This window comes from Dioszegia hungarica (assembly GCF_025882075.1).
Source record: "Dioszegia hungarica strain PDD-24b-2 chromosome Unknown MKK02contig_2, whole genome shotgun sequence".
NCBI lineage: Eukaryota > Fungi > Basidiomycota > Tremellomycetes > Tremellales > Bulleribasidiaceae > Dioszegia > Dioszegia hungarica.
Window position 1 is genome coordinate 1,603,139 of NW_026515766.1, and position 22,610 is coordinate 1,625,748.

At 57.0% G+C, this 22,610-nt stretch overlaps 11 protein-coding genes across 11 annotated transcripts; 6 read left to right on the forward strand and 5 right to left on the reverse strand.

The window, feature by feature from the left end:
* Positions 1-1,112: 1,112 nt before the first annotated feature.
* Positions 1,113-2,302, forward strand: MKK02DRAFT_40013 (uncharacterized protein; the record flags this gene model as incomplete). The annotated part of the gene is made up of 3 exons (XM_053090895.1): positions 1,113-1,354; positions 1,525-1,801; positions 1,841-2,302. The coding sequence occupies 3 exons, from the start codon at positions 1,113-1,115 to the stop codon at positions 2,300-2,302; spliced, it is 981 nt and encodes a 326-aa protein (XP_052949468.1).
* Positions 2,303-3,412: 1,110 nt separating this feature from the next.
* Positions 3,413-4,187, reverse strand: MKK02DRAFT_40014 (uncharacterized protein; the record flags this gene model as incomplete). The annotated part of the gene is made up of 4 exons (XM_053090896.1): positions 3,413-3,437; positions 3,496-3,793; positions 3,858-4,109; positions 4,160-4,187. The coding sequence occupies 4 exons, from the start codon at positions 4,185-4,187 to the stop codon at positions 3,413-3,415; spliced, it is 603 nt and encodes a 200-aa protein (XP_052949469.1).
* A 742-nt stretch (positions 4,188-4,929) lies between these two features.
* Positions 4,930-5,818, reverse strand: MKK02DRAFT_29695 (uncharacterized protein; the record flags this gene model as incomplete). The annotated part of the gene is made up of 4 exons (XM_053087884.1): positions 4,930-5,116; positions 5,153-5,429; positions 5,474-5,728; positions 5,791-5,818. 4 exons carry the CDS (start codon positions 5,816-5,818, stop codon positions 4,930-4,932), a joined length of 747 nt encoding a protein of 248 aa, XP_052949470.1.
* Positions 5,819-6,618: 800 nt separating this feature from the next.
* MKK02DRAFT_40016 (uncharacterized protein) lies at positions 6,619-9,943 on the forward strand (the record flags this gene model as incomplete). Its single annotated transcript, XM_053090897.1, has 5 exons — positions 6,619-6,804; positions 6,854-7,074; positions 7,129-8,822; positions 8,874-9,863; positions 9,921-9,943. 5 exons carry the CDS (start codon positions 6,619-6,621, stop codon positions 9,941-9,943), a joined length of 3,114 nt encoding a protein of 1,037 aa, XP_052949471.1.
* Positions 9,944-11,242: 1,299 nt separating this feature from the next.
* Positions 11,243-12,168, forward strand: MKK02DRAFT_40017 (NAD(P)-binding protein; the record flags this gene model as incomplete). The annotated part of the gene is made up of 4 exons (XM_053090898.1): positions 11,243-11,270; positions 11,315-11,566; positions 11,616-11,919; positions 11,982-12,168. 4 exons carry the CDS (start codon positions 11,243-11,245, stop codon positions 12,166-12,168), a joined length of 771 nt encoding a protein of 256 aa, XP_052949472.1.
* Positions 12,169-12,851: 683 nt separating this feature from the next.
* Positions 12,852-13,851, forward strand: MKK02DRAFT_40018 (uncharacterized protein; the record flags this gene model as incomplete). Its single annotated transcript, XM_053090899.1, has 5 exons — positions 12,852-12,879; positions 12,928-13,179; positions 13,271-13,538; positions 13,619-13,643; positions 13,690-13,851. 5 exons carry the CDS (start codon positions 12,852-12,854, stop codon positions 13,849-13,851), a joined length of 735 nt encoding a protein of 244 aa, XP_052949473.1.
* A 1,609-nt stretch (positions 13,852-15,460) lies between these two features.
* Positions 15,461-16,360, forward strand: MKK02DRAFT_29698 (uncharacterized protein; the record flags this gene model as incomplete). The annotated part of the gene is made up of 4 exons (XM_053087885.1): positions 15,461-15,482; positions 15,529-15,780; positions 15,843-16,143; positions 16,189-16,360. 4 exons carry the CDS (start codon positions 15,461-15,463, stop codon positions 16,358-16,360), a joined length of 747 nt encoding a protein of 248 aa, XP_052949474.1.
* Positions 16,361-16,512: 152 nt separating this feature from the next.
* MKK02DRAFT_40020 (uncharacterized protein) lies at positions 16,513-17,918 on the reverse strand (the record flags this gene model as incomplete). Its single annotated transcript, XM_053090900.1, has 5 exons — positions 16,513-16,651; positions 16,713-16,733; positions 16,791-17,118; positions 17,178-17,493; positions 17,559-17,918. 5 exons carry the CDS (start codon positions 17,916-17,918, stop codon positions 16,513-16,515), a joined length of 1,164 nt encoding a protein of 387 aa, XP_052949475.1.
* A 315-nt stretch (positions 17,919-18,233) lies between these two features.
* Positions 18,234-18,847, reverse strand: MKK02DRAFT_40021 (uncharacterized protein; the record flags this gene model as incomplete). The annotated part of the gene is made up of 4 exons (XM_053090901.1): positions 18,234-18,312; positions 18,416-18,514; positions 18,621-18,731; positions 18,798-18,847. 4 exons carry the CDS (start codon positions 18,845-18,847, stop codon positions 18,234-18,236), a joined length of 339 nt encoding a protein of 112 aa, XP_052949476.1.
* Positions 18,848-19,066: 219 nt separating this feature from the next.
* MKK02DRAFT_40022 (uncharacterized protein) lies at positions 19,067-20,814 on the forward strand (the record flags this gene model as incomplete). Its single annotated transcript, XM_053090902.1, has 6 exons — positions 19,067-19,536; positions 19,700-19,862; positions 19,912-19,964; positions 20,023-20,253; positions 20,299-20,381; positions 20,441-20,814. The coding sequence occupies 6 exons, from the start codon at positions 19,067-19,069 to the stop codon at positions 20,812-20,814; spliced, it is 1,374 nt and encodes a 457-aa protein (XP_052949477.1).
* Positions 20,815-20,887: 73 nt separating this feature from the next.
* MKK02DRAFT_35122 (semialdehyde dehydrogenase) lies at positions 20,888-22,230 on the reverse strand (the record flags this gene model as incomplete). Its single annotated transcript, XM_053089089.1, has 3 exons — positions 20,888-21,699; positions 21,878-22,120; positions 22,179-22,230. The coding sequence occupies 3 exons, from the start codon at positions 22,228-22,230 to the stop codon at positions 20,888-20,890; spliced, it is 1,107 nt and encodes a 368-aa protein (XP_052949478.1).
* Positions 22,231-22,610: the final 380 nt, after the last annotated feature.

Here is a 22,610-nt window from a genome sequence, read left to right on the forward strand (position 1 = left end):
CCGCGCATTACCAGCCACACGATCCGTCGCTTCCGCAGCGAGCAGACGATATGCTAGCGGAGGGCCGTCGTATAACGCGCCGTCGGGATACATATTTGGCGAGCGGGCACGTTTTCCTCTAGCCTTGATTGTGCTCCGCTTGGTCTTCGGCCTATTAGGGAATATTGGGGGATAAGCTGATATCTGTAGCCTGTGAAAGGACAGAAGCGTCAACGGGAATCATGGGAGTAAGTGAACGATCTATCAATTATGTCGGTCGAGTGCCTGGGGTGTCAATACAGACCGACCGGGAAGGTACTTGGCGGACTTGAGCTGAAAGGCTAGGACTATCTACTACGTCGGCATGTTCGGCGGTATGGCCCTCGCGACTGTATTGCTAGTGTACAAGCCCGATACAAGGTATGTTTGGCGTCTCACTTGTCGAGAAGGGGCGACCGCTGACCGTCGCCTCCTCTCGCTCCCTGATCGTCTTTTACATCTCCCTGTCTCTGCTGTCTATCTCTGGTCTGCCCTCTGAATCCGCCTGCTCGACACTACCCTCTCGACAACACAATCAAATCGACAGCATCCAAACATGGGCACTGGCGGAGGCAAAGGCGCGGATGGAGGCTCGGGGCGAATTACCAAAGTACAAGCCGTCAGGCTCGCCTTAGGAGGATCTGTCGGGAGCTGGGGGTGCGAGAGGGCGGACCAGCAACGATCGGGGGAGGTCGTGGGGTATGGATATGTTTGTAGACACTAAGGCGAGATGGACTAGCTGAGCGATGAGGATAGGGATGAGGAAGTGAGCCTGGTGGACAGGCCCAGGTCTGCCAGGACAACGGGTAGACCTCTATATTTCGCAGTCAGCCAGTACTTGCCCGCAGGGACAGGCTCATCACAAGGCCATGACCCTCTTGTGTCGGGAGAGGTGCACCATACCCCACTCAAGCTCGAAGCTTTCGACCTCCAAGCTCCACCGGTCTCAGTTAAATCAGACTGAACAGTGAACTTTGTGATTTCGCCTTGCCTTTAACTCTCATCGTCATCTTGCAATCCGCCCCAACATACTCTTTTTTCAGCTTTGCCTCTCTCAATCTCAGTAACCTCGACGGGACGTCTAGCCCTCGGCAATGGCTCCTCACGCCTGGCGCCCCACTCCGAGCAAACGCCCTCGCACCTCGGACTTTGCCTCAACGCAGCCAGAGTATCCCGCTGCAGCCTACATTCAAGCATACGAGGCGCAGCTGGAATACAGCTCTAGCACTGCCAGTGGATCGGGAGAAGGGTCCTCCACGAGCAGTGCGACAGGGCGGGGCTCGTTGATCCGGTGGAGTGGGGGAGAGGAGGGGGATGAGGAAGTCTGGGCGGATCGGTAGGTTTGCTCCCTCGACCCGTTTGCAAGATGGGCACTACGGTCAACGGCTGGTATAACAACGGCGACGGTCTGGTAGCGGTAGCGGTACATCGATTAATGACAACGGGGCCAAGACGTGCATGATGTCCACTCCGTTTGGGCAAAGCAGGACTAAGCTAATGGACCAGCTACAATATTATCCACCTCCTGCCTTCTCTTCCTCCCTCCATGCCGGCCAGGCGTCGAGCTGCCTCCCCAGCCTCCTCCTCTTCCTCATGGGCCGATCTCCCCTCGGACGAAGAAGAGCTATTCGATATCTCCGGAGACGAAGCCGTCGAGGCGTACGAGAAGGAGAAGAAGCGCAGGTGGTTGGAGAGGCTGCGGGAAGAACGGCTCAAGGAACGGGAGGTGGAGGATGTGAAGCTGGTGGCTAGGCTCGAGGAGAATGCTGCTAAGGCAGATGAGGTACGTGATAGATAGGAGATGGGCAAGGCTGACGTATAGGTCCCAGGAGCTGTCCGAGCACTCATGCTCCACACCGCCAAATCGATGTATGCCGCCCCGAATCCCAAGTCCCTCGAGATGCGTATCCTAGCCAATCACGCTACGGACAAGCGATTCGCTTTCCTGCGTAACGGCAGATGGACGGGCGAGTGGGAGAAGGTCAAGAGGGGAGTGAGGGTGGAGATGGGGCTGGAGAAGGCTGAAGGGGCGGTTGTGCTTTTAGGGGGATATGGGAGCGATAGTGAGGAAGAGAGCGAGGATGGCAAAGGGGAAGAGGAAGGAGGGAAGGAGCCGGCAAGTCCTCCACCTCCACCGCCCAGTCCCCCACCGGATGAATTCGATATGCCAGATCCGGATGCGGTCGACGAGGTCAAAGCCGATGTGGACCTTGAGGAGACGAGGCGGATCAGGAGGGAGAGGTTAGGAGAGTGGAAGCGCAACAAGCGGAACGGTACCGATTGAGGCTGTATTTCAGATGGATTGCTTATAAGATGTGCTTTGAATACCCCATTTTACTGCCCTAAGTGACGTGACGTACACACTGATTCTACTAAGGGGACATGAGTCGGAATAGGCATGCTCGCACGGACGGTGAATGGCGGTCGCCCCCGCTCAGCATCAAAAGATCTACGAATATGATTATGATTATACATTCGGCTCCAGCAGTCCAACCTCCACGGTAGCTTACTAAGTAGTGTAGCTAAGGGAAAGGCAGAGCTACTTTGGATCGATAGGTCATTTCCTCGCCAGTGTAGCTCCAGAATCTGCCGCCCTGCTCCTCCTTGGTCGCCTTGTCAATGACAGCCAGCATACCCGCCGCGCTCTCCCGGGCAGTGATAGCGCCGACATCCGCCAACGTGAGAGATAGCGCCGAGATTCCCGAAATCGTTAACTCGGTACTAGCACCGAGCATTCCGGGTTCGGGTACGCACCCGGTACGGCCTGATCGGACCGAGTGCAGTATCCGTATCCTACCTATACCCCATTTCTAGGGAAGTTTCGTACCCGTACCCGTACCCGAAATTGGGCCAATACCCGGTATATACCGGGTAAAACCCAGTACCCGTGGGCCAAGATAGAGTACCTCAGGCATGCCTTTCCACGCGCTCCGACGGATCTAGACGGCTGTTATATCTCCCTCGTGAGCTAGCAGAGCCACATCAGCACTCTCCATGCGCAACAAGCGCATCGGCGGCACTTTGCCACTGGGTGGCAAATTCAATGATCCTCATTCCTCATCTCGTAAGCGCCAGCGTCCGACCTTGATGATGTTCAGACGTTGCACCGGCCCGTTCCAGGGCCTTGTCGCCCGTGCTACATGACTAGCAACAGTGGTTCGCAAGTCTCCGGGGCCAGCTATCCCAGCGCTGGCTTGACAGGTTTGCAGTGTGAGAGCCTCGGGTACGCCGGGTATACCCGGTATATACCCGCCCATACCCAGTTGCCCCTAGCTGAGACCCGTATCCGCACCTACCCCGAAGTCGCCCCGGATCTCGGACCCGCATCCGTACTCTTGAACGGTTACGGGTATTTTTGGGGTATTATCCGGTGTATACGTACCCATGCTTGGTGCTACTCGGTACCGACTGTGCCCGGGCTAGGGTATCAGCTGACGACCATGTCCACCGTAAGTTGTACTCAATTGCTTGACCTACTGGAGGGGGAAAGCGGTGACTTGGGGCATCTCGATGTTGATCTTCTTGACCAGGACATTGAGAGCGGCCTTTGACGCCCCGTAAGCTGTCCAGCTAAAATTTGAGGCCTCTGTGATCTGGCCCAGGACCGACGAGACCGCGACGAACTTGGCGGATCCGGGAGAGGCCGCATGTGCGGCGAGCAGAAGCTCGGAGCACCGCTGTAGAAGCAGTAACGGCCCGTACGAATTGATATAGAAGTCGGTCGTCATCTGTGCCGCGGTGGTCTGGAGGACAGGGGTGAGCCCGGACGAGACGCCTGCATTTGTCAGCTGGACCTAAGGGATATAAAGGAGGCGGGGGAAGGAGGAAGTGTGGCTGACCAGCATTCGCTATGCCGACGTGTACCATCCCATGCCGAGCCTTGATCGTGGCTGCAGCAGCGGCATTGTCGGCCTCGTCCCCACTGGTGATCTTGATGGGGAAGAGGACCTCGGGATGCCCAGTCGCGAGCACACCGAGCTCCCTAGAAGGAGCAAGGGGCAACGAGCGTACGCCGGCGTAGACAATGGTGTCGGGCCGGGCAACGAGGAGCTGGGCAAAGGCGAGACCGATACCGCGCGCAGCACCGGTCACTGCTTGTCAGCTTGGGTACGCTCAGAGGCAGGGAGACTATAAGACATACCGACGCAAATGGTAGGCTGAGCGGACATGTCAGGTGTGTGGTGTGTGGTGTGTTTTGGACGTTGAGATCAGTTTGGGAGTGCTGATTGAGGATAGTGGCGAAGAAGTCAGGTCAAGCTCAGCTTATATATGTATCAGCCACGGAGCCAAGGAAGCTTGGTCATGGTATCATCAGCTTGATCAGCAGGCCAGAAAATGGCGGCATGGCCGAAGCATTGCGGGTGTATCAGCTCCTCTGATGCCCCTCGGGCGAGCCGGGCGAAACGAGGGTCATAGCGCTGATAAATCTCTTCCTTCTCACGCCACGCCTCAAGAGAAATTGATGTGGCGTGCGGAGATCCAGGTGGTTAAAGGCTAGAGAGACTAGTTCCCCGCTTGTGTCTTGATCAGCGGGTCAGCACGCCGAGACCGAGGCCGAGATTTTCCAGGTCCGAGATCCGAGAACCGGAATTTGGACCAGAATTTCCGGTATGTAAATTCCGGTGCCCTATCGTCCGGCCGGCTCTGTTCTGCCGGGTGGCTTTCTTGCTTGCTTCGTGCTCATAGCGAGCCATTCGCGCTCCGCTCACACAGCAGATGGTCGTCCTGAGGGGCTCGGAGCTCAAGGAGGAGGGGAGGCGTGTCAGGCTGTGGAGCTGACGCAGCAGGGGCGCAAGAATGATCGAATGCGCCTGTCAAAGATGAGGTCCTCCCCTAGACACAGGTCAGGCTGTACATCTCCGTCCTGAGGCCCTACAGACAAGCTATGAGATACCAATTAATCCTCTCTGGTCAGAAAGTCATCTGCTCCCCCTTGTAGTCCCAGAACTTCCCTCCGTGACTCTCCTTGGTCGCCTTATCGATCACGTCCAGCATACCAGCCACGCTCTCCTCCGGCTCGATGGCACCAACGTCCTCCGGCTTCATGCCCACCTCCTTCAGTCCGTCAAGGGTCATCTGGGTCTTGACACCCCCAGGGCTGGGTCGTCAGCTTTGATACCTACTCGCGACTCACTGAATGGGGAAGATCGTTACGCCCGGGCTCTCCATATCCGCCTTCTTCATGACATAGTTCAGTGCGGCTTTACTCGCTCCGTAACACGAGAAGGGATATGGTGCGGCGTCGGTGATTTGGCCGAGCTGGGACGAGATGGCAATGAACTTGCCGCCAGGGAGGAGGAGAGGAGAGAGCTTCTGAAGCAATAAGACCGGAGAGAGTGTATTGATTTTGAAGTTGTCGATGAAGTCATCCATTTTGGCATGCTGAATGGGATTCATGCCGGTCTGAATGCCTATTATATCAGCCCAAGCTCGCGGACAGAGAAACAAAGCTCACCAGCATTGGCAATAACGACTGAGACTCCCTTCCCGTACTTGGCCTTGATAGTAGCCGCTGCCGCAGCATTGTCCTCCTCGTCCCCACTGGTGATCTTGATCGGGATACAGACGTCAGGTTTGGAAGCGGCGAGCTTGCCGAGCTCGCTGTCGGCCGCGGGAGGGAAGGAGCGGACGCCGGCATAGACGACGGTATTGGGGCGAGCGGCCAAGGCTTGGACGAAGGCAAGACCGATACCGCGTCCACCACCGGTGACTGCACATCAGCTGGACTCTCATTTACGCGCCTGATTGGCAATGAGAAGAGCATTGACCTACCGACATAGACTGTAGGTTGAGCAGACATTGTTTATGGAGGATAAGGGTTGCAGCAGTCAGGTTGGGATCAAGGTGAAGTCAGTGGAATCGAGTCTCGGGCACAACAAGCGAGTTGAAAGGGCCTCTTTTATAGAGCTTGGACTAAGAGGTCCGAGAAGGTCATGTGAGACGGACGAGGCGATCATAGCTGTGCTACAAGCATATGGGTCGTGGGTCGTGAAGGACCCAAGAGAGGAGGGGAGCACAAGGTACGCCGTGTGGGTTGCTTCCGGTCGCCGAGGCCGAGGCCCGCTCGCCGTGCCGAGATCTTAAGATCTGAGGCAATTACCTTATCTGAAACACCCCTTCGAGTGGCTGAAACACACCTGCCCATATGGGAGCATTTCCTTGGCTGCAGCGCCTTGGCTTCGAACGGCCCAGCGTTCCAGCGATCCAGCATATCAACGCCGACGCATGAGGTGTCCTTCCCCTTCGCGTTGGGTCGATGTCCCCCATTCTCTCACCGACGGTCAATAAGCTCACGGCGTGAAATCTTCCATGTGGATTCGAGATGAATAAACCGCATCTATGAGCTACCATACGGCCTGTTCTTAACAGCAGTTGGCAAGGATTGCAGGCTACGCTCTCCGAAAGCCTCTATGGCCCTCCATGGACCCTTCAGGTCGTGTTTGCCACACCGATGCCCGAGGCTTGGAAGACTCGCGCCACTTTGCCACATTCCTTATCAAACCACGTGGCCACAAGACTGCGCACCATCTCTTTTGCCGCCGAGCTATCGTGGGAAGATTTGAACAGCCTTTCTATTTGGTTCCAAGTAGTATAGCAGCAATGGACGACAGCGAGCCATCCTCAACTCCGCTACATCTACTCCTAAACGCCATCACAGGGGAGGCGGAAGAGGCCTACGATTTCACAGGCGATGATGGCCACGGAGAAAACCGGATGGGACACGAGGAGGGGGGTATGGAAGAGGCACCCTTGAACCTGCATGACATGCTGGAGGATACAGCATACGTGAGCCCGTTCTTTGGTGGAGCACGATATGCCTCAGCTGACTCTTCAGAACTTCTCAACGGGAGATGATTCGTCCGAAACCTTGGCGAAAGCCTCCGCAATCGCCTCGGCTGAAGCTAGCGATGGCGATAACCTCCGGAGGGGCATCACCCAGCTCGTTACAGATGGCGCGGCAGCCGCAGCAGGCACGCGGGGTAGCTCGGGAGGGTGGTCGACAATCCAGGTATGGCACCCTACAGCCGCACAAAAGAGTTATGGCAAAGAACGTCGGTAGGCTCAGTACCCAACCTGATCATCAGGTTTCAACGAGCTGATGAGACCCAGACTGATTGTACCTCCGCCCTTCGTCCGCATTTCCGGCCCTATCCTCCCTTCTATCACCTCGCTTACCCTCTCATCGGTTCCCGTCCCCGTCATCGCGCCCGCCGTAGCGGTCCAGCATGTCCCGGCTCTCGCACCCTCTTCATCCCAGACCCATCGGATTGTGCCCTCTTCTTCCTCCTTCACAGCCTCCTCTCCAGTCCTCAGATCCGCCTTTACTCCGACAGCGATTGAAAAGAAGGGGCGGACTCGCGAGGAGACCCGACGGATACGGGAAGCTGCGAACCGGACGGGCTTCGGTCCGGGCTGGACCGCGCGAGGCCGAGGAATGGGTGATATGGATCAAGACCTTTTGAAAGAGGGAATCACGTTCCCCTCTCTCTGGGTTGGAGGGGGAGAAGACAAGAAGGTGAAGCTTCAGGGATTCAAGCTGGTACTAGAGGCGCACACCTCGGGGGCGGCGGAGGGAGGAGGCGGAGGCGCTGAGCAAGAGACGCAATCTCCATCTCTTGCCCATATCGATCCGGCGGACCCCCCTCCAGCAATCGCGGGAGCCTTGATACATCAAGCCGTTTCCTCCAACTCCGCTCCGTCTACGCCCTGGGCAGCCCTCTCTTCCGGCCTACTCAGCATCGTTTCCAAACCCTCCATCAAAACCTCCAAATCCCGGTCTGTGTCGACCTGTTTCCCCGAGTCCGCCTCATTCGCCCTCTGGGTGCGAATAAATGGCCAATCAGTCCGCACCAAATACATGAAGCTGGACGACAACGCTGCCGAGGCGAGATTGGCGAGCCGGACGGGCAAGTGGACACCGTTCCGGTTCGAGATGATCAAGCGGGCCGAGCTGGTCGGGCCATACCATACGGTGGATCCTGCGGAAGGCGAGGCGGACCAAGAGAGGGTGTTGACGTACGGCTCGATCGTGAGGCTGGTGGATATTCACGGAGGGACAAAGAGCGAGCCGGTCAAGCTGGTCAAGGTGGAGAAGAATGAGGTGGTTTTGGGGAAAGCCGGAGAGGACGGTGGGGCGGACGCTGAGCACGGTCAGCCAGTCAGCGAGCTGCAGCGGATCGGAATGGTCAGAGTGGATGATCAGGGCGAGGTGGTACTCGAGGGAGGGAAAAGAACGTACCTGGCCGCTCCGGGAGCTAGGCTAGGTGGAGGGGAAATGCGGGAACCAGACGAGCAGCAATCCGTTCATACCGGTCGGAGACCTAAGCGGCCACGCGCAGCTTCGCCAGTCACGCACTCTCTCGAGGACCAGCCGGCACCTGCATCACCTGCACCAAAGGCAGCCACGCCACCCGCACCGGTAACGCTGGAAGAGGCCGGTCTTGATACACTCAACGATGCGGAGCTTGATAACGCTTTCGGCCTCAATGCGAATCTCGATCCGGTCCTTCTGGACGAGTCAGCTGTTCAGGCTGCTGTCGTCGCAGCGGTGGAAGCTGAGTCTCCTCCACAGGCTATGGAGACGGCCGAGCGACCCGCCAAGAGACTCAAGACGAGGCGGAACGCTCTAGCTGCGGCGGTGGTGGCTGAGGAGGAGGACGGAGGGGAGCAGACCGTATGCACGTGGCAGTCGGCGGAACGGCGAGCAGTGGAGCGGGAAGAGAAGGTCGGGGCGGAGACGGTCAAGACCAGTGTGGAAGTGGAGGTGGTACAGGACTGGATGGCTTGGTTAATAGCTGGAGTCGGTACGCTAGACCGCCATCAGCGAGTCGTTTAGAGCCACGCTAACAGGATAGATAACTTCTCGCATACCTTCTTCGACCCCTCTCCTTCCCCAGGCGATACCGCAACGACCCCGCCTAAATCCCTCTCGCCCGCTCCTCGACTCCTCCTCGACCCCATCTACCGCCCCAGATCCAATACACTCCAACTCACCCTCTCCCACTTCTTCACCAAGCCCGACCTGGAATCCCCTCCACTCCCGCTATTCGTCTACCTCGGTACGATTGGCCCACTACGTGCTTCGACTTGGCGCTCCGCTCAGCGGTCTACTTCGGTCAAAGGCGCGAATCAAAGCTCAACGGCTCGGTGCCTACGGTTCGATGGCGAGCTCAGCGCATACACCACCGGCGATGAGAGAGGCGAGGAAGATCCCGTTCTTTCGTCGTACCCAGCGGGGTCTGATCATGTGATCGTCGTGGTCGATCTACCAGAGCTCGCAGAGACCATGCGAACGGCGGATCTGCTGCGAGCCCAAGTAGATAACTCAATGCCGCACTCGATCGGGCACGTATCGGGCGGATCGGGAGCTGCCAATATCGAGCCAGAAATGGTCGATCCTCCGCACACGCTCAACGCGCTCGCGGACTATCCGGCCGACAACGCAGCACCTCCAGCATGGGCGGACACAGTCTCAGGCTTCGATACCGCCGAGCTCGAGGTCGACGGGAATGAGGCGATTCGGCAGGCGCTTCAGAGCGTCAGTCAAGCGGCGGATCAAGAAGCTCGTGCGGAACTCAGCATGGCAGATGAGGAAAGCCAAGAGATGCTTGATCCGGAGTTGCGAGAGAAGGAGGAAACGCTGGACCATCCCGCCCAGGCGCCGCTGTCTACCGTTCAGCTCGTCGGCGGGTCGCGACCACCGCATATATCGGCAGGCCACGAGGGAGCTGTCTTGGGAAGATCGCCGCTCCCGATTCTCCTTGTGAGACAGGCGGACGAGCTGGTATTTGGGCTAGGGAGGAGCGTCGTGGTCGGGCGACATGATGAGGAGGAGGGCACATATGGTGAGCTTTCCGCTTAAAGCTTCAACTCGTGATTGATCAGAGCTGATTAGTATGCAGAAGTCCAGGTCGTTGTCAGTTGAGACCGACTGTCGTGCGAGAATCGGCGGAGGCAATCCCTTTGGCGTGACGTTTGCGGTCGGACCACTCTCTTCACCAGCTCGCCCCAGAGGGGTCGCGCGGATGGGTCTAGGGAGCTCATCGTACAGCAGTGGATAGAGGGCGATCATGTATGAGGATGTATATCCTTGGCTCAGCAAGTGTCTTGGCGGTAATTGCCGACTGGCAATTCCCTGTTCCCCTCTGCCCTCACCCTCGCATGACCAGCCCCGTTCACAACCTCCACTGCCTCAAGTCCGGCACTTCAAAATGCCGATATGCGCATACGAGGAGGTCTCGTACAAGTGCTGTGTCACAACGGGAGACGGGGATCCCTTCCCCCCAGTCAAGCCATACTCTAGGGATCCCCCAGATCATCCCCCAACATTGAGTTAGGGATGGTCTGTATTTCGAGCCGGCCACATCATTGGGCTGAGCGAAGACAAACATATTGATAACTACCATAACTAACCACACTGCACTCAGCAGTGTCGGCCTTCATTCGATTTCGCTATCTCCCTTATCTTGGGTCTTATGGCTTCGAAAGTTCGGGACCGGCCGGCCAAAGTCAAAAATATGGTTTTGAATGCTGAACAGAGATATCTTGCTTATGCTGTCAGTGGTGCCCAAAAGTATGGTCTGGCCTAGAAGGAGGCAACGGGACGGACGTCGATGTCGCCATGGCGAGCGCTGATCATTCCCCTCACAGCCATTCTATTTCGCGCACAACTCCCCTGCAGTTTTGTAATCTGGGTGGACGTGCTACAGTGCTAATCTTCTGGTTGTGCAGACTTCGCGATCCCACCGTCGTGGGACAGTTGCATGGTCAAGAGCGTGTCTAACAAAGCCGGGCTCAGCGCTCGCGCTGCATTGCCGCACCTGTTTCACCGCCACGTGTTTTAGGGCGGCGGGTTTCAGCAGGTTTCAGCCTTCGGAGCCTTACGGGCGCATGTGTCATGCTTAGAGTTCGGATTAGCGCCTCCATTATCCGGCCGGCCGGGCCAGACTCTGGCACAGATTGCCTGCATAGCGCTGACAAGGCGATAGCGCCCGCTTCAACCGCGCGGGTGGCACGGGGTGGCTTGGACAATACACATGAAGATCCCTAGCAGCTTGGACTAGACTCTGACCCTCTTTCGCTAGCCGACAAGTCATGTGCTTATTGTCGCCACTTCGTGACCCCTTTTCTCTGTCACCTATTAATCTGCTATATCAGCTCAGAACCCAAGGTACTCTGCAGTCCATCTCCATTCTTTCTCGCCACAGATATCATATACGCCACCATGTCTGCTCAACCTACAATCTATCTTGGTAAGTCGAGCTTGAGGGAGAGATCCCGTTTGCTGATCCTGTAGTCACTGGTGGAGGACGTGGCATAGGCTTTAGCCTCGTCCAAGCTCTCTCTACTCGGCCCAACACGGTCGTCTATGCTGGGGTCCGCTCGTTCCCTCCAGGCGCTGACAGTGACCTCGGCCGACTCGCCGCTCAGTCCCCAACTGTCGTCCTGCCCATCAAGCTCACAAGCGGGAGCATCGAGGATAACCACGCTGCCGCAGCTGCTATCAAGGGGAAGTTTGGCATGCTTCACTGTGTCATCGCTTGTGCAGGTGAATGAGCGAGTCCTCTTGAACTGCCCGTCTAGAAGCTGATAAACAGGTGTATCGTCCGGACTATCCTCCGTGCTCTCCGCTACCCCGTCACAGATGAGGAGCGACTTTGAGACCAATTCCATCAGTCCGCTAGTCTTGTTTCAAGCGCTGGCGCCCCTCCTCCTCGCCACGCACGCCGCCTCTCCCGGTTCTGCCAGCCCCAAGTTCGTCGCCATCTCCTCGCAGCGAGGCCAGATCACCGACTGCATGGCGTACACTTTTGACTCCTATGGGTGCTCGAAGGCCGCTCTCAACTATCTTATCAAGAAGATGGACGTGGAGCACCCGCAGATCATTTCGTTCCCCATTCAGTGAGTCTTGTGGTGGCTTAGGATCAGCCCAAGGCCTCCAGGGACGGATACTGAAGTTACAGCCCGGGGTCAGTAAAGACTGAGATGGGGCACGCGGGCGTCGCTGCTCTGTCTGTCAAGCTGGAGGACATCGGAGGGATATCGGCCGAGGAGAGCGCGGCGGGTATACTCAGCGTGATCGACAAGGCGACAAAGGAGAGTCAAGGGGGCAGGTTCTGTACTTGGGAGGGCGAACAGCTGCCCTTCTAGTATGGGTATGCTTCCCGATCTGATCAGATCTTTGAATGTACAGATGTATGGCCATGTCTGGTCAAGGCAGGCTTCCTCATGGCAGCTGACTTCCGGGTCCCCCTGCAAGCAGAGATACGGCTTGATCAGTTTTGCTGTACATGCGTCAAACTCTTTGAGGTGGTCATGTCCCTGGAAGACTTTTCGGCTTTCGTAGAGCACAGCGGCGACACCTTTGCGCACCCTGAACATGCCCCATCGGGCGCAGCGCTCAGCGCAGTCGCGCTCAGGATCAGGCGCGCTGCTCTGTCTCAAAGGGAACTCCACATTCCTCCGTCCTGGCCAGGCACGAAGATCTTCCGAGATTTCGCCGAGCACTGATTCAGCAGCTGATTCAGCATTTCCTCGCGGCTGATCAAGATATTGCTTGGCGACCATCTCATTGTCTACTTGCCTCCACATGACGCCTCAAAGCGTGTACGGCTTGATCAGTCGCACGGATGCTTGATCAGCAGAACCAAGAGGGTCTGACTCATGCGACAACGCACGGGGCGTGGGTGCTTACTGATGAGGCCCGGCCGACGGCCAGCTCACAGCTATATATGGCTCACCTCCTTGTGTGATATCTGTGATACGAGCCCATCCCCACCCTTCGCACCTTATCCGTCTCCCTCACGACTCGCTAGTCCCAACCAGCTACAGATATGTCTTCCAATCCTACTGTCTACGTCGGTAAGTCCCCCTCCTTTGGCCCCCGAAAGAGCCCCAACTAATCACCAGTGACCGGCGCCACCCGCGGTATCGGCTTTGCGCTCGTCGAGCAGCTCTCCACTCGCCCTGACACCGTCGTCTACGCTGGTACCCGCTCCCTCCCCCTTCCCAACGCCAGCCAACTCGCTCAACTCGCTGCTAAGCACCCTGAGGTCGTCATCCCCATCAAGATCAACTCAGCTGATGAGGCCGATAATGTCGCTGCAGCGGAGGTCATCAAGGCCAAGTATGGGTACGTCTCTGTGGTGATAGCCAATGCAGGTAGGTCATCTCTCTCTCCCATCCCCTCCCTGACCCTCACGTCTCAAGGCATCTGCTTCCTTACTGAGTTCCGGAATGAGCTGACACGCAGGCTCACACTCCGGCACCCTACCCATCTCCGAATTACAGCCTCACCACATGCTCTCCGACTTCGAAACGAATGTACTCGGGCCTCTCGCTTTGTTCAATAAGATGTCTTCGCTGCTCCTCGCGGCCAACGAGGCCTCTCCCGGCTCCGCGAAGTTCATGGTAGTCTCCAGTCTCGTGGGGTCCATCGCTGAGCTCTTGCCGTATCCGTACACCGCATACGCTACGTCAAAAGCCGCGGTCAACTTTGTGGTCGCCAAGATCAACCAGGAGTATCACGACATCGTGGCGTTCCCAACCAGGCAGGTTGTTTTCTTCTCTTAGGATTATGGACAGCTTGCTGATATGCTAGCCCTGGAATAGTCAGTACGGACATGGTAAGGTTTTCCGAGGAGATTCAACGCTATCTCGCTGATGCATCAGGCTAGGAAAGCGGCAGGTGAAGCTGGACTTACAATCGAAGCCTTCGGCGCGATCACCCCGCTGGCGAGCGCTACTGGTCTCCTGAGCGTTGTAGACAAGGCTACCAAGGAGTCTCACGGCGGCAAGTTCTGGAACTATACCGGGGAGGAGTTGCGGTACTAGTGCCAAGCGCTAAGGAGGTCCGATTATGATAGATCACCCAGTCCACCTATAGGAGTATTGGCAACTTACCTGCTATTGACTCATGCACTGGTTATTGCTCTCCAATCTAGCCCTCGCTCTCCTTCGTTTCAGCTTGACAGACTTGGAATGCACGAGGTGTGCTTAGAGTAGATGATGGTCTGATTCATGCTAGCATTGTCAGAAGCTTGACAACCAAGGCCGGAACCGGTACCCATTTTGAGATTTTAAAACCGATCGTTCCTTGTACTGCATTGTCGACTGCGACGGAACAGAGATCCTTTCGATGATAGAATCTCCTACAGGTCTCCAAGCATTGCACCAGACGACAAGCACCACCTGTCAATCATGACGTCGACCTTGCCGGGGCTGACCGGCAGGCGAGGACAGCGCCGGACCCGCCTCCGGCCTCCGCATTCCTCATCAGGGCTGGCCGTGAACAACCGAACAAGTGAACAATTGTTAATGAACATGTTCATTGTTCGAACAAATCATGAACAAAAACTTTCTCCAGAGAGGCGGCATCGGAGTGAACATGAACATGAACTTATTGTTCGACCCCCATGAACAAATGTTGAACAGTTGTTCACAGTGTTCGTCTCTGTTCATGAACGCTCATCCCCGCTAACAACTGTTCACCACAGCGAACAAATGTTCATGTATGTTCGATGTTCGCCCAGCAGGAGGTCTGGGCAGCTCCTGAAACACACGACTATGGCTGTTTCAGAAAGTTTTAAGCTCCTTTGACCCCTTTGCTGTGTGCTCTCTGTGCGTGATCTGGGACGCTGACAGGCTCGGTCGAGGAGCCGGAGCTCAAAACTATCCGCACACTCAGTGCACATTCCCACCCGCTCAAGCTCCCGCAGCTGCTCCCGCCTACCTTGCCCCGCCTTAGCAGAAGTACCCTAGTCAGGTGGCGAATTGTGAGAACAGTTGTTTGCGCAACAGAACATTTGTTCGCTGAGTGTGAACTTTTCGAACAAATGTTCGGCCTGTTTGAACAAGTCGAACAATTGTTGAACAGTGGTAACAATTGTTCATCTAGCAGTGGACGTGAACATGAATAATCTCAGCTGGCAGTGGACACCAATGTTCGAACATGAACAATTGTTCGGCCGAACATGAACATGAACAAAATTTTTGTTCACGGCCAGTCCTGTTCCTCATCTTAGATCTCAGATCTGGGCCGGTCTGGACTTCACTCTCACAACGCAGCTCTCTATCTCCGGCCCCGATATCCGCTTCGGACTTTCGTTGCACGCGTGCTAGCTCCTCGCTTATCAGTGAATGCACATGATCATGCGGTGCGCGCCACAAGTGCGCCACCTGCCCGAATGGCTCACGAGTCAATCTGGATCTCGATTGCGATGGCTGAATCAGATTGAGCACATGTAGCCATCGGACATATCGGTCGGAGCCGCATGCCTTACGAGACTGAGCCGCTGATGTGGTATGAGTAAGCTGGTCCTGTCAGGATATATGGGAGCAGGGCGCGTCTGGCTGCACAAAGATATCTCATACTCGTACCTCATCACGCACTGAAGCTTTCCGACCATCCAGCATCCTATACCTTCTCCGCTTTGCACTTGATATGTCCCCGCAGATCTTCGTTGGTAAGTGCATCCTATCCTGATGAAGCTGCAGTTCTGATATGTGCAGTGACCGGTGCCGCCCGAGGCATCGGGTATGCTCTTGTCCAAGCGCTGGCGGAACGGCCTGACACCGTCGTCTACGCTGGCGTCCGGTCTTTCCCCGTCGATACCAACAGCGAGCTTGGTCAGCTTGCCGCGAAGTATCCCGACGCCGTCATTCCGATCAAGATCACCAGTGCGGACGAGGCGGACAACCAGGCTGCAGCCGCTCTCATCAAAGAGCGATACTCCCAGGTGGACTGCGTTATCGCCTGCGCCGGTATGTTCCTTCTTTCTCTCTTCGTGTGGCTCCCTCGTTCAGGCTGAGCGCTGACGTCGCAGGTGTCGCGAGCGCTCTGGAAGGTCAGACCGTCCGCAGAGTCACCCCGGCAGACATCCTCGACGACGTCAAGATCAATAGCACTGGACCCGTCACAATCTTCCAAGCTCTCGCTGAACTCCTCCTCGCCTCCCACGCGGCCGGTGGGCAGCCCAAGTTCGTCGCTGTCTCCTCGCTCGCCGCTCGGATCGTCGATCCGGTCCCTATCGAGGCGACAGCATATGGAGCCAGTAAGGCAGCTCTCAACTACATCATGGCCAAGATGAATCTGGAGATGGCGGAGATCGTTGCTTTCCCCATTCAGTGAGAGGATCGATAGCAGCACACAACGGCGCAGCTCACCAATAGCCCCGGTTTCGTTCTGAGCGACATGTCGAAGCAGGCGCAAAATATCCCTCTGGACGGAGCCATCTCACCCAAGGAGAGCGCCACCGGCATGCTCAATGTCATCGAGAAAGCAACGAAGGAGAGCCACGGCGGGAAATTCTGGGATTATGCCGGGACTCAGCTGCAGTACTAGACGCTGGGAAGGTCGCCAGCAGATGCTTCATGACAGTCATGGTATGCATCCGCAGTCATAAAGATCGTTATATTTGGTAATCATTCGCCTGCTCCATACAGTGATCTCGCCGTGCCATCCCTTCGGCGATCTTTACTTGGACCCAATGACTGCTATGAGTCCCTCTCTCCGCCTTGTCCGTGATGAGCACTGTCGGGAGAGGAGCCTGACTGGAGGTGGGCTAGTTGCCGCTGGTACGACTTGAGCCGCGCGGTGATGCGGTCCTCGAGGGTGAGCTCGGTGGCTTGAGAGCTAGACCGTCAGCCCAGATACGCGATGTCCTGACGTCCACGCGGAACTCTCGCTGACTCACTGAACCTTCTCACTCATCTTCCTATATTGCATCAATTTATAACTGATGATCCGAACCGATCAGAGCCAGATAACTCACCTCATCTCCTCCACGACCCACTTCTCCCTCGCACCCACCGCCTTCTCCCTCTCCTCCACCTCCCCCTCCCGCTCCTTGTCTCGCTTCCGGCGTACCTCGAGCCTCTCCCAATCTTCCTGCAGCACTTCAGTCTGCTTTTCCCTCTCCGCGTGACGGTGGCCCAGCGCGAGTGGTAGCTGGGCACTGGGAGTGGAGACGGTGCTGAGCGCGGTAGAGACTTCGAGGGCGGCCTGAGTACGCGAACGAGCTTCGCCAAGGTCTTGTTGGAGCTTGTCCCGGAGTAAGAGGGAGTGGGTGAGTGCCGAGAGGAGGGGACGGTTCGCATCATCTGCGATATCAGCTAGGCTGTTGGTCGAAGGAGCCAAGCGCTCTTCATCTGTTACTCACCCGTCTCACCCATCCTCAACACCCAAACCTCCTTCTCTGACGCATCGCCCCTTGCGCCACTACTGCTCCGCACAACACTGGCCCCCTCACCCATCTCTTCGACAGACCACCATCGCCCCTCCGTCCCTGGGCGCACGCCGGCATGGGAGCGCCCATTCCAGAATCGTAGTCCTGCGTGCTGGCTTGACGCCCAGGTATTCCCCTTCAGCCCCGCTGAGGTGGTATCGGGATGGACGAGATGCGCCAAAGGCGGAGGTAGGAAGTGGGAAAGGTGGGAGATGAGGTTGAGCTTTTCGTCGACGATCTTCTCTCTCGCCTAAGCCCATCAGCGGATGTCAAGTTGAACGAAGGGCGAAGGACGGAAAGAAGACGAGTACGTACCCGCAGTTCCTTGTGTCTGCCCGTCAAGGTAGGAAGAGACCCTCTCGGAACACCCAGGACTAGCGCTACGAGGCTGATGAACAGGCTGATCCACAGAAGAGGGTGTGGCTTGACGAAAGTGAATGGACCGAAGCGCATCATGTTCGATACGTACGCCGGTCCTGGGATGACAGGCGGGGGTATCTGTCGTCGGATAATCGGCGGCGAGGGGTAGCGTCTCGGCTGAGGAGGCGGAGGAGGCGGGAAGGGGTTGACGTATATGTTGGGCAGCTGGACAGGGACGGGCGCGGGTTGAGGTTGATGCGGTTCCGAGGGCTCGTGCGGGTGCGCAGAGAGGCGGGCGTGGTATAGCTCGTCCATCCCTGCTGTGAATATAGTGAGTAATCAAGAAGAGTAATCAAGAAGAGTAATCAAGAAATGATGGAGGAAGCATCAATCAGAGTAGTGAGGTTGGGTGATGCGTGCCGATGCCGCATTCCTTTTGCCCCTTGAAACGCCTCCTCCGAGGTACACAAACCCCTCCTTTGGCTTCAAGTGCCGCAATATCGGAGATCAGCCCAGGGAGATCAGCTGGGAGCTGTCAAGCAGGACTATGTAGCGTAGGAAACAGGGACAAAGAGTATGCGTACAACTATGCATAGACCATAGATATCCCCGTGTCATTGTTCGTCCGGATTATGTTGACGCGGGAGCGACAGCGGGAGCAGCGAGTAACTTGGGCATAAGGAGCGAGAAGACACCCATGAAGCCCATCCTGGGATATCAGCTCTGTGCCAAGCTCGAGATGTCCAAGACAGCGGCTGCTAGATACATATGCCAGACTGGCGAAGCTCGAGGCTAAACATCAAAGCACTCACCCTAAACCCATCAACGGACTCGCGGCGTCCTTCTCCCTCCGCATCGGCTTTTGGCCAACAAAGCCCAGGACGGCCATGACCAGTGCGCCCCAGACGAAGCTGGAAGTGTCAGCTCCCATCTAGCTCGATTGGGCTGAACCTCCGCCGGCCTTCCGTTGTCCAGCGGAAGAACGGGCCGTCGACTTAACTTCAAACTCGGACTTACAGTGGGTTCCGAATGAACATTCCCGCACCAGCACCCATCATAGCTCCTGATCCGAATGTATCCTTCACCGTCGCCCATTCTGGCGTCATTGGCACATGGAACGGGAACAACCTGCAGGCGTAAGCTCCCAGCTCCCTTCGGCCTACTATAACCCCGACGTAATGCCCAGAAACGTACTTCTCGGACCTGGGGTCGGACTTGTCATATACTGGTGCAGAGACAGACATGTTGGTGATGAAGAGTAGTATGGACAGTCGAGCACGCTACCGCTTTGTGTCTGCTCATCGTCGCTGCTCCTTCCGGCGTTGACGACCGGACAGTCCCGGCGGAACCAAATAGACTTGGTGCGTGTGGGGCTCCAAATTCGCGTCCAACCTTCTTTCTCGCTGCAACTTTGAGGCTTCTCACTTTTCTGCAGCGACTCTCACACCACTGACCTTACTAAGATGCTACACCGTCGACCACCCGGCGGGGGATCAAGCGCAAGCTCCTCTCCAGCCCCCGCATCCGCTCCTGGCCCGAGCAACACCGCCTACACGCCTCTTCGCCGACGAGAGTCCGCAGGCCTCTATCCTACGCCATCATCCGCTACGAAGGCGCGATACCCACTGCCTAGTCCTGGCCTGGGCGGGTACCCGAGCCCTATCGCCAGCGTTGGCTCGCCAAATATGCTCGGGCTGTCATCGCCGATCAATATCGGGGGGCAGCCTAATGCGTATGGATACTCTGGCGGGGCAGGGGGACAGTACGGAGGCGGCAATACGTTTGATCTGTCCTCGGAAGGAGCGGGAAAGGGGAGGGAGGCTGGAGATATGAAGGAGGTGATACTAGGAGGGATAAGGAGGGCGGTTGAGCGGAGCAGAAGAGGAGTCGCGGACGCTATGCGCCTGGATCGAAGTTGGAATCTGGCTTGGAAGTGAGTGGTGCAGCTCAGGCGCGTGGGAAGATGAGCTCCGAGCTGACAAGGCAGTGATGCCGAGCTGAGATTACTGATCTTCAAATCATCGCAAGTATCCCCCAGCTGGCTTGTCGATGTGCGGGCCCCCAGCCCAGCCTGAACATCCAGCTGATCGCGTCAGAATGATCAACCTTCTATCCCTTCTCCTGCTTTCCTTCTTCTCCATCGTGGTCTCTCCCTCTCTCGGCCCCGCGCTCTCCGACTCGAGACATACAAAGGAGATTGGCATGTGGTATAACCTCTTACTGAGCTGGCCGGTCTTTGCCGTCTGTTTCTGGGTCAACGTGAGCTCGCCGCTGCACGATGTATTGGCCAGCACAGCTGATAGCGCAGTCAAGCTGGGGTCCGCGAATCTCCCGTCGAGCGCAGACTCTCCTCCACCCATCGTCAGTCTCCCGCTCTCCACTCTGAGACATCCAGCCCCACTATCCCGCTGACGCTCAGGTATCGACACCAACCCTCTCCCGCCTCCACACCCGTCAAACCCACCTTCTCCACCCCTTCCTCGTTACCAGACCCCTCGGCACTCATCTCCCCGCTCTTCAAGGGCGTCGCGCGGATTATGCTCATTGCGGACTTTACGCTCATGTCGCGCTTGATTTCGATCATTCCGGTCGTTGGGAGGGCATTAGGATTTGGGTACATGTGCATTATCACGGGTTACTATTGCTTTGAGTGAGTATCCCTTCCGGAAAGATGTGAGTAGGCGCTGATGGGCAGGTGGACATTTGCACGTAGGGGCTGGTCCCTCGATCATCGGGTCAGCTACGTACAGGAACGTACGGCATACATGCTTGCATTCGGTATGTCCAGCTCTGACATTCCCCAGTATTGCACGTCAAGGGCGAAGCTAATTCTCCAGGCCTGATCCCCACCTTCCTCACCTCCCTATCCACCCCCCTAATCAACATGTCAATCTTCGCCCTTCTCTACCCCTTCTTCGTCATCCAAGCTCTGGTCTCTCGTCCACCCGGACTTTCCGCTTCATCCATCACGTCCCCCGGATCGTCCTTACCGCCAACGCCGACCGAGCCTTCGAGCGGTGGAGGGGGCAACAACCCATTCTTTGCTGAGCGAGATATGACGAACGGCTGGAGAGGCAGGGTAGGAGCTGGGGTGCCCATGTTTGTGTTGGCGAGGTATGGACTGGAGGTTCTGGGGTGGTTTGAGGGCGCCGTCGGGCGGAAGCTCGGCGGAGGGGCCAGAAAGGAGAGAGCAGGGAAACGGCTGGGCTAGCCAGGACATGTGTGTAGACTGTAGACATAGATTTTGGGCATACACGAGTATCTATGATCGCTGCATTTCTACCCTACTGGATAAACCCCTTAACCACCGCGTACTCTGCATTTATGACCGAGCTCGTCGCCGCCCCCAACCGCACGTTATCCAGCATACACACAAACTTGATATCCAGCACATTACACTCCCTGACTCTTCCAACATGTACCGCTGCGCCCGCATACAAATCTTTATCCAGCCGAGGCTGCGGTCTGTCCTGCGCCTCATGGAGCACGATGCTCTCCTTGGGCGCACTGGGACATCCGAGCTCTACCACCTCCGCCTTGTACCCCTTCAACACCTTCTTGACTTCCTCGACGCTCGGCTTGGTTCCCGACTGGAACGCGACCGAGACGCACGCCGTGTGCCCGTCAATCACCGGCACGCGATTACAGTGTGCCGAGACGTTGATGGGTCCCGGTCCTGCCGCGTGGAGGTCGAACCCGTCATCACCGTCCGTGACGCCGCCGAGGATCTTGTTGGTCTCCCATTCGATCTTCTCCTCTTCGCCCCCGATATAAGGGACGACGTTGTCCAGGATGTCTAGGGATGAGACGCCGGGATAGCCCGCGCCAGAGATGGCTTGGAGCGTCGTGACCATGACGGTCTTGAGGGGGCCAAAGGCGAGTTCGAGGGCGCGCAGGGGGACGACGATGCAAGTGGTGGAGCAGTTGGCGTTGGTGACAAGGTAGCCTTTGGAGAGGGATAGGGAGGCTTGCTGGGCGCGCACGACCGACAGGTGCGAGGGATTTACGGTGGGGACGATAAGGGGGACAAGGGAGTCGCGACGGTAGTTTTTGGCGTTGGAGAAGACGACAAGGTTGGCGCGGCGGAAGGCGTCCTCTGTGGGGTTAGCGCGAGCAGATGAGCTGTAGGCAGAGCACAGCGTGTCTGGGCCTCCAGGCTTCCTGGACACCCTTTCTCTTCTCCCCACAGGACTCCGCCTCTAAGACCTGCAATACTCTCAATGCCCTCTCTAGAAGTGCTCCTTCCAGCACTCTGGCTAGACTTCGGCACTCACCAATCTCCCCGACCTTCTCGTCCAAACCCGAAAACACCACCCCACACTCCCCAAAAGCCTCCACACTCGGATCACACTCGCTCACCACCATCCCCGCCACTTCCTCCGGGATCGGCGTCGCCAACTTCCATTTTGTCGCCGCGGCGTATGTCTGGCCGGCGGAGCGGGATGAGGCGCCGAGGGCGTGTAGGCGGAAATAGGGGTGCGTGGAGAGGAGCTGGATGAAACGCTGGCCGACGGTTCCTGTGAGTCAGCCGTGGCGAAGGATTTGGCGGACGTGATGCGAGAAAGAGCAACTGACCTGTAGCGCCGAGGATACCGACTTTGATTTCTTTCTGTGTTGAGCTGGACATGTTGGATAGTGTGATGCGAGATGAAAGGTGGAGATAGATGTATGGTCAAAATAATGGTCGTTGCTGCTCAGACTTTTTGCTTCGGCTGAGTCGAATCCTAGTCCGTGCGCGTCGACTCAGGGGTATTGGCAGCATGGACCGAATGCGAGAGACAACTGACAAACAACACGAATACGTACTCCATACTGTGCATCGCGCCTTCACCCACATCGTCTACCCAACCACCTTCATCATACCCCTCGTGACTCTTTTCCCCTCCACCGCCGTCTCGTCCGGTCCAGAAGACCTCGTCGACCTCAATCTCATCTTGCTACTCCCGCCGACCGCTGCATCCCCGATTGGCCTAGCCCTTTTCCCCAATCCCTCCCCAGCGACTTTAA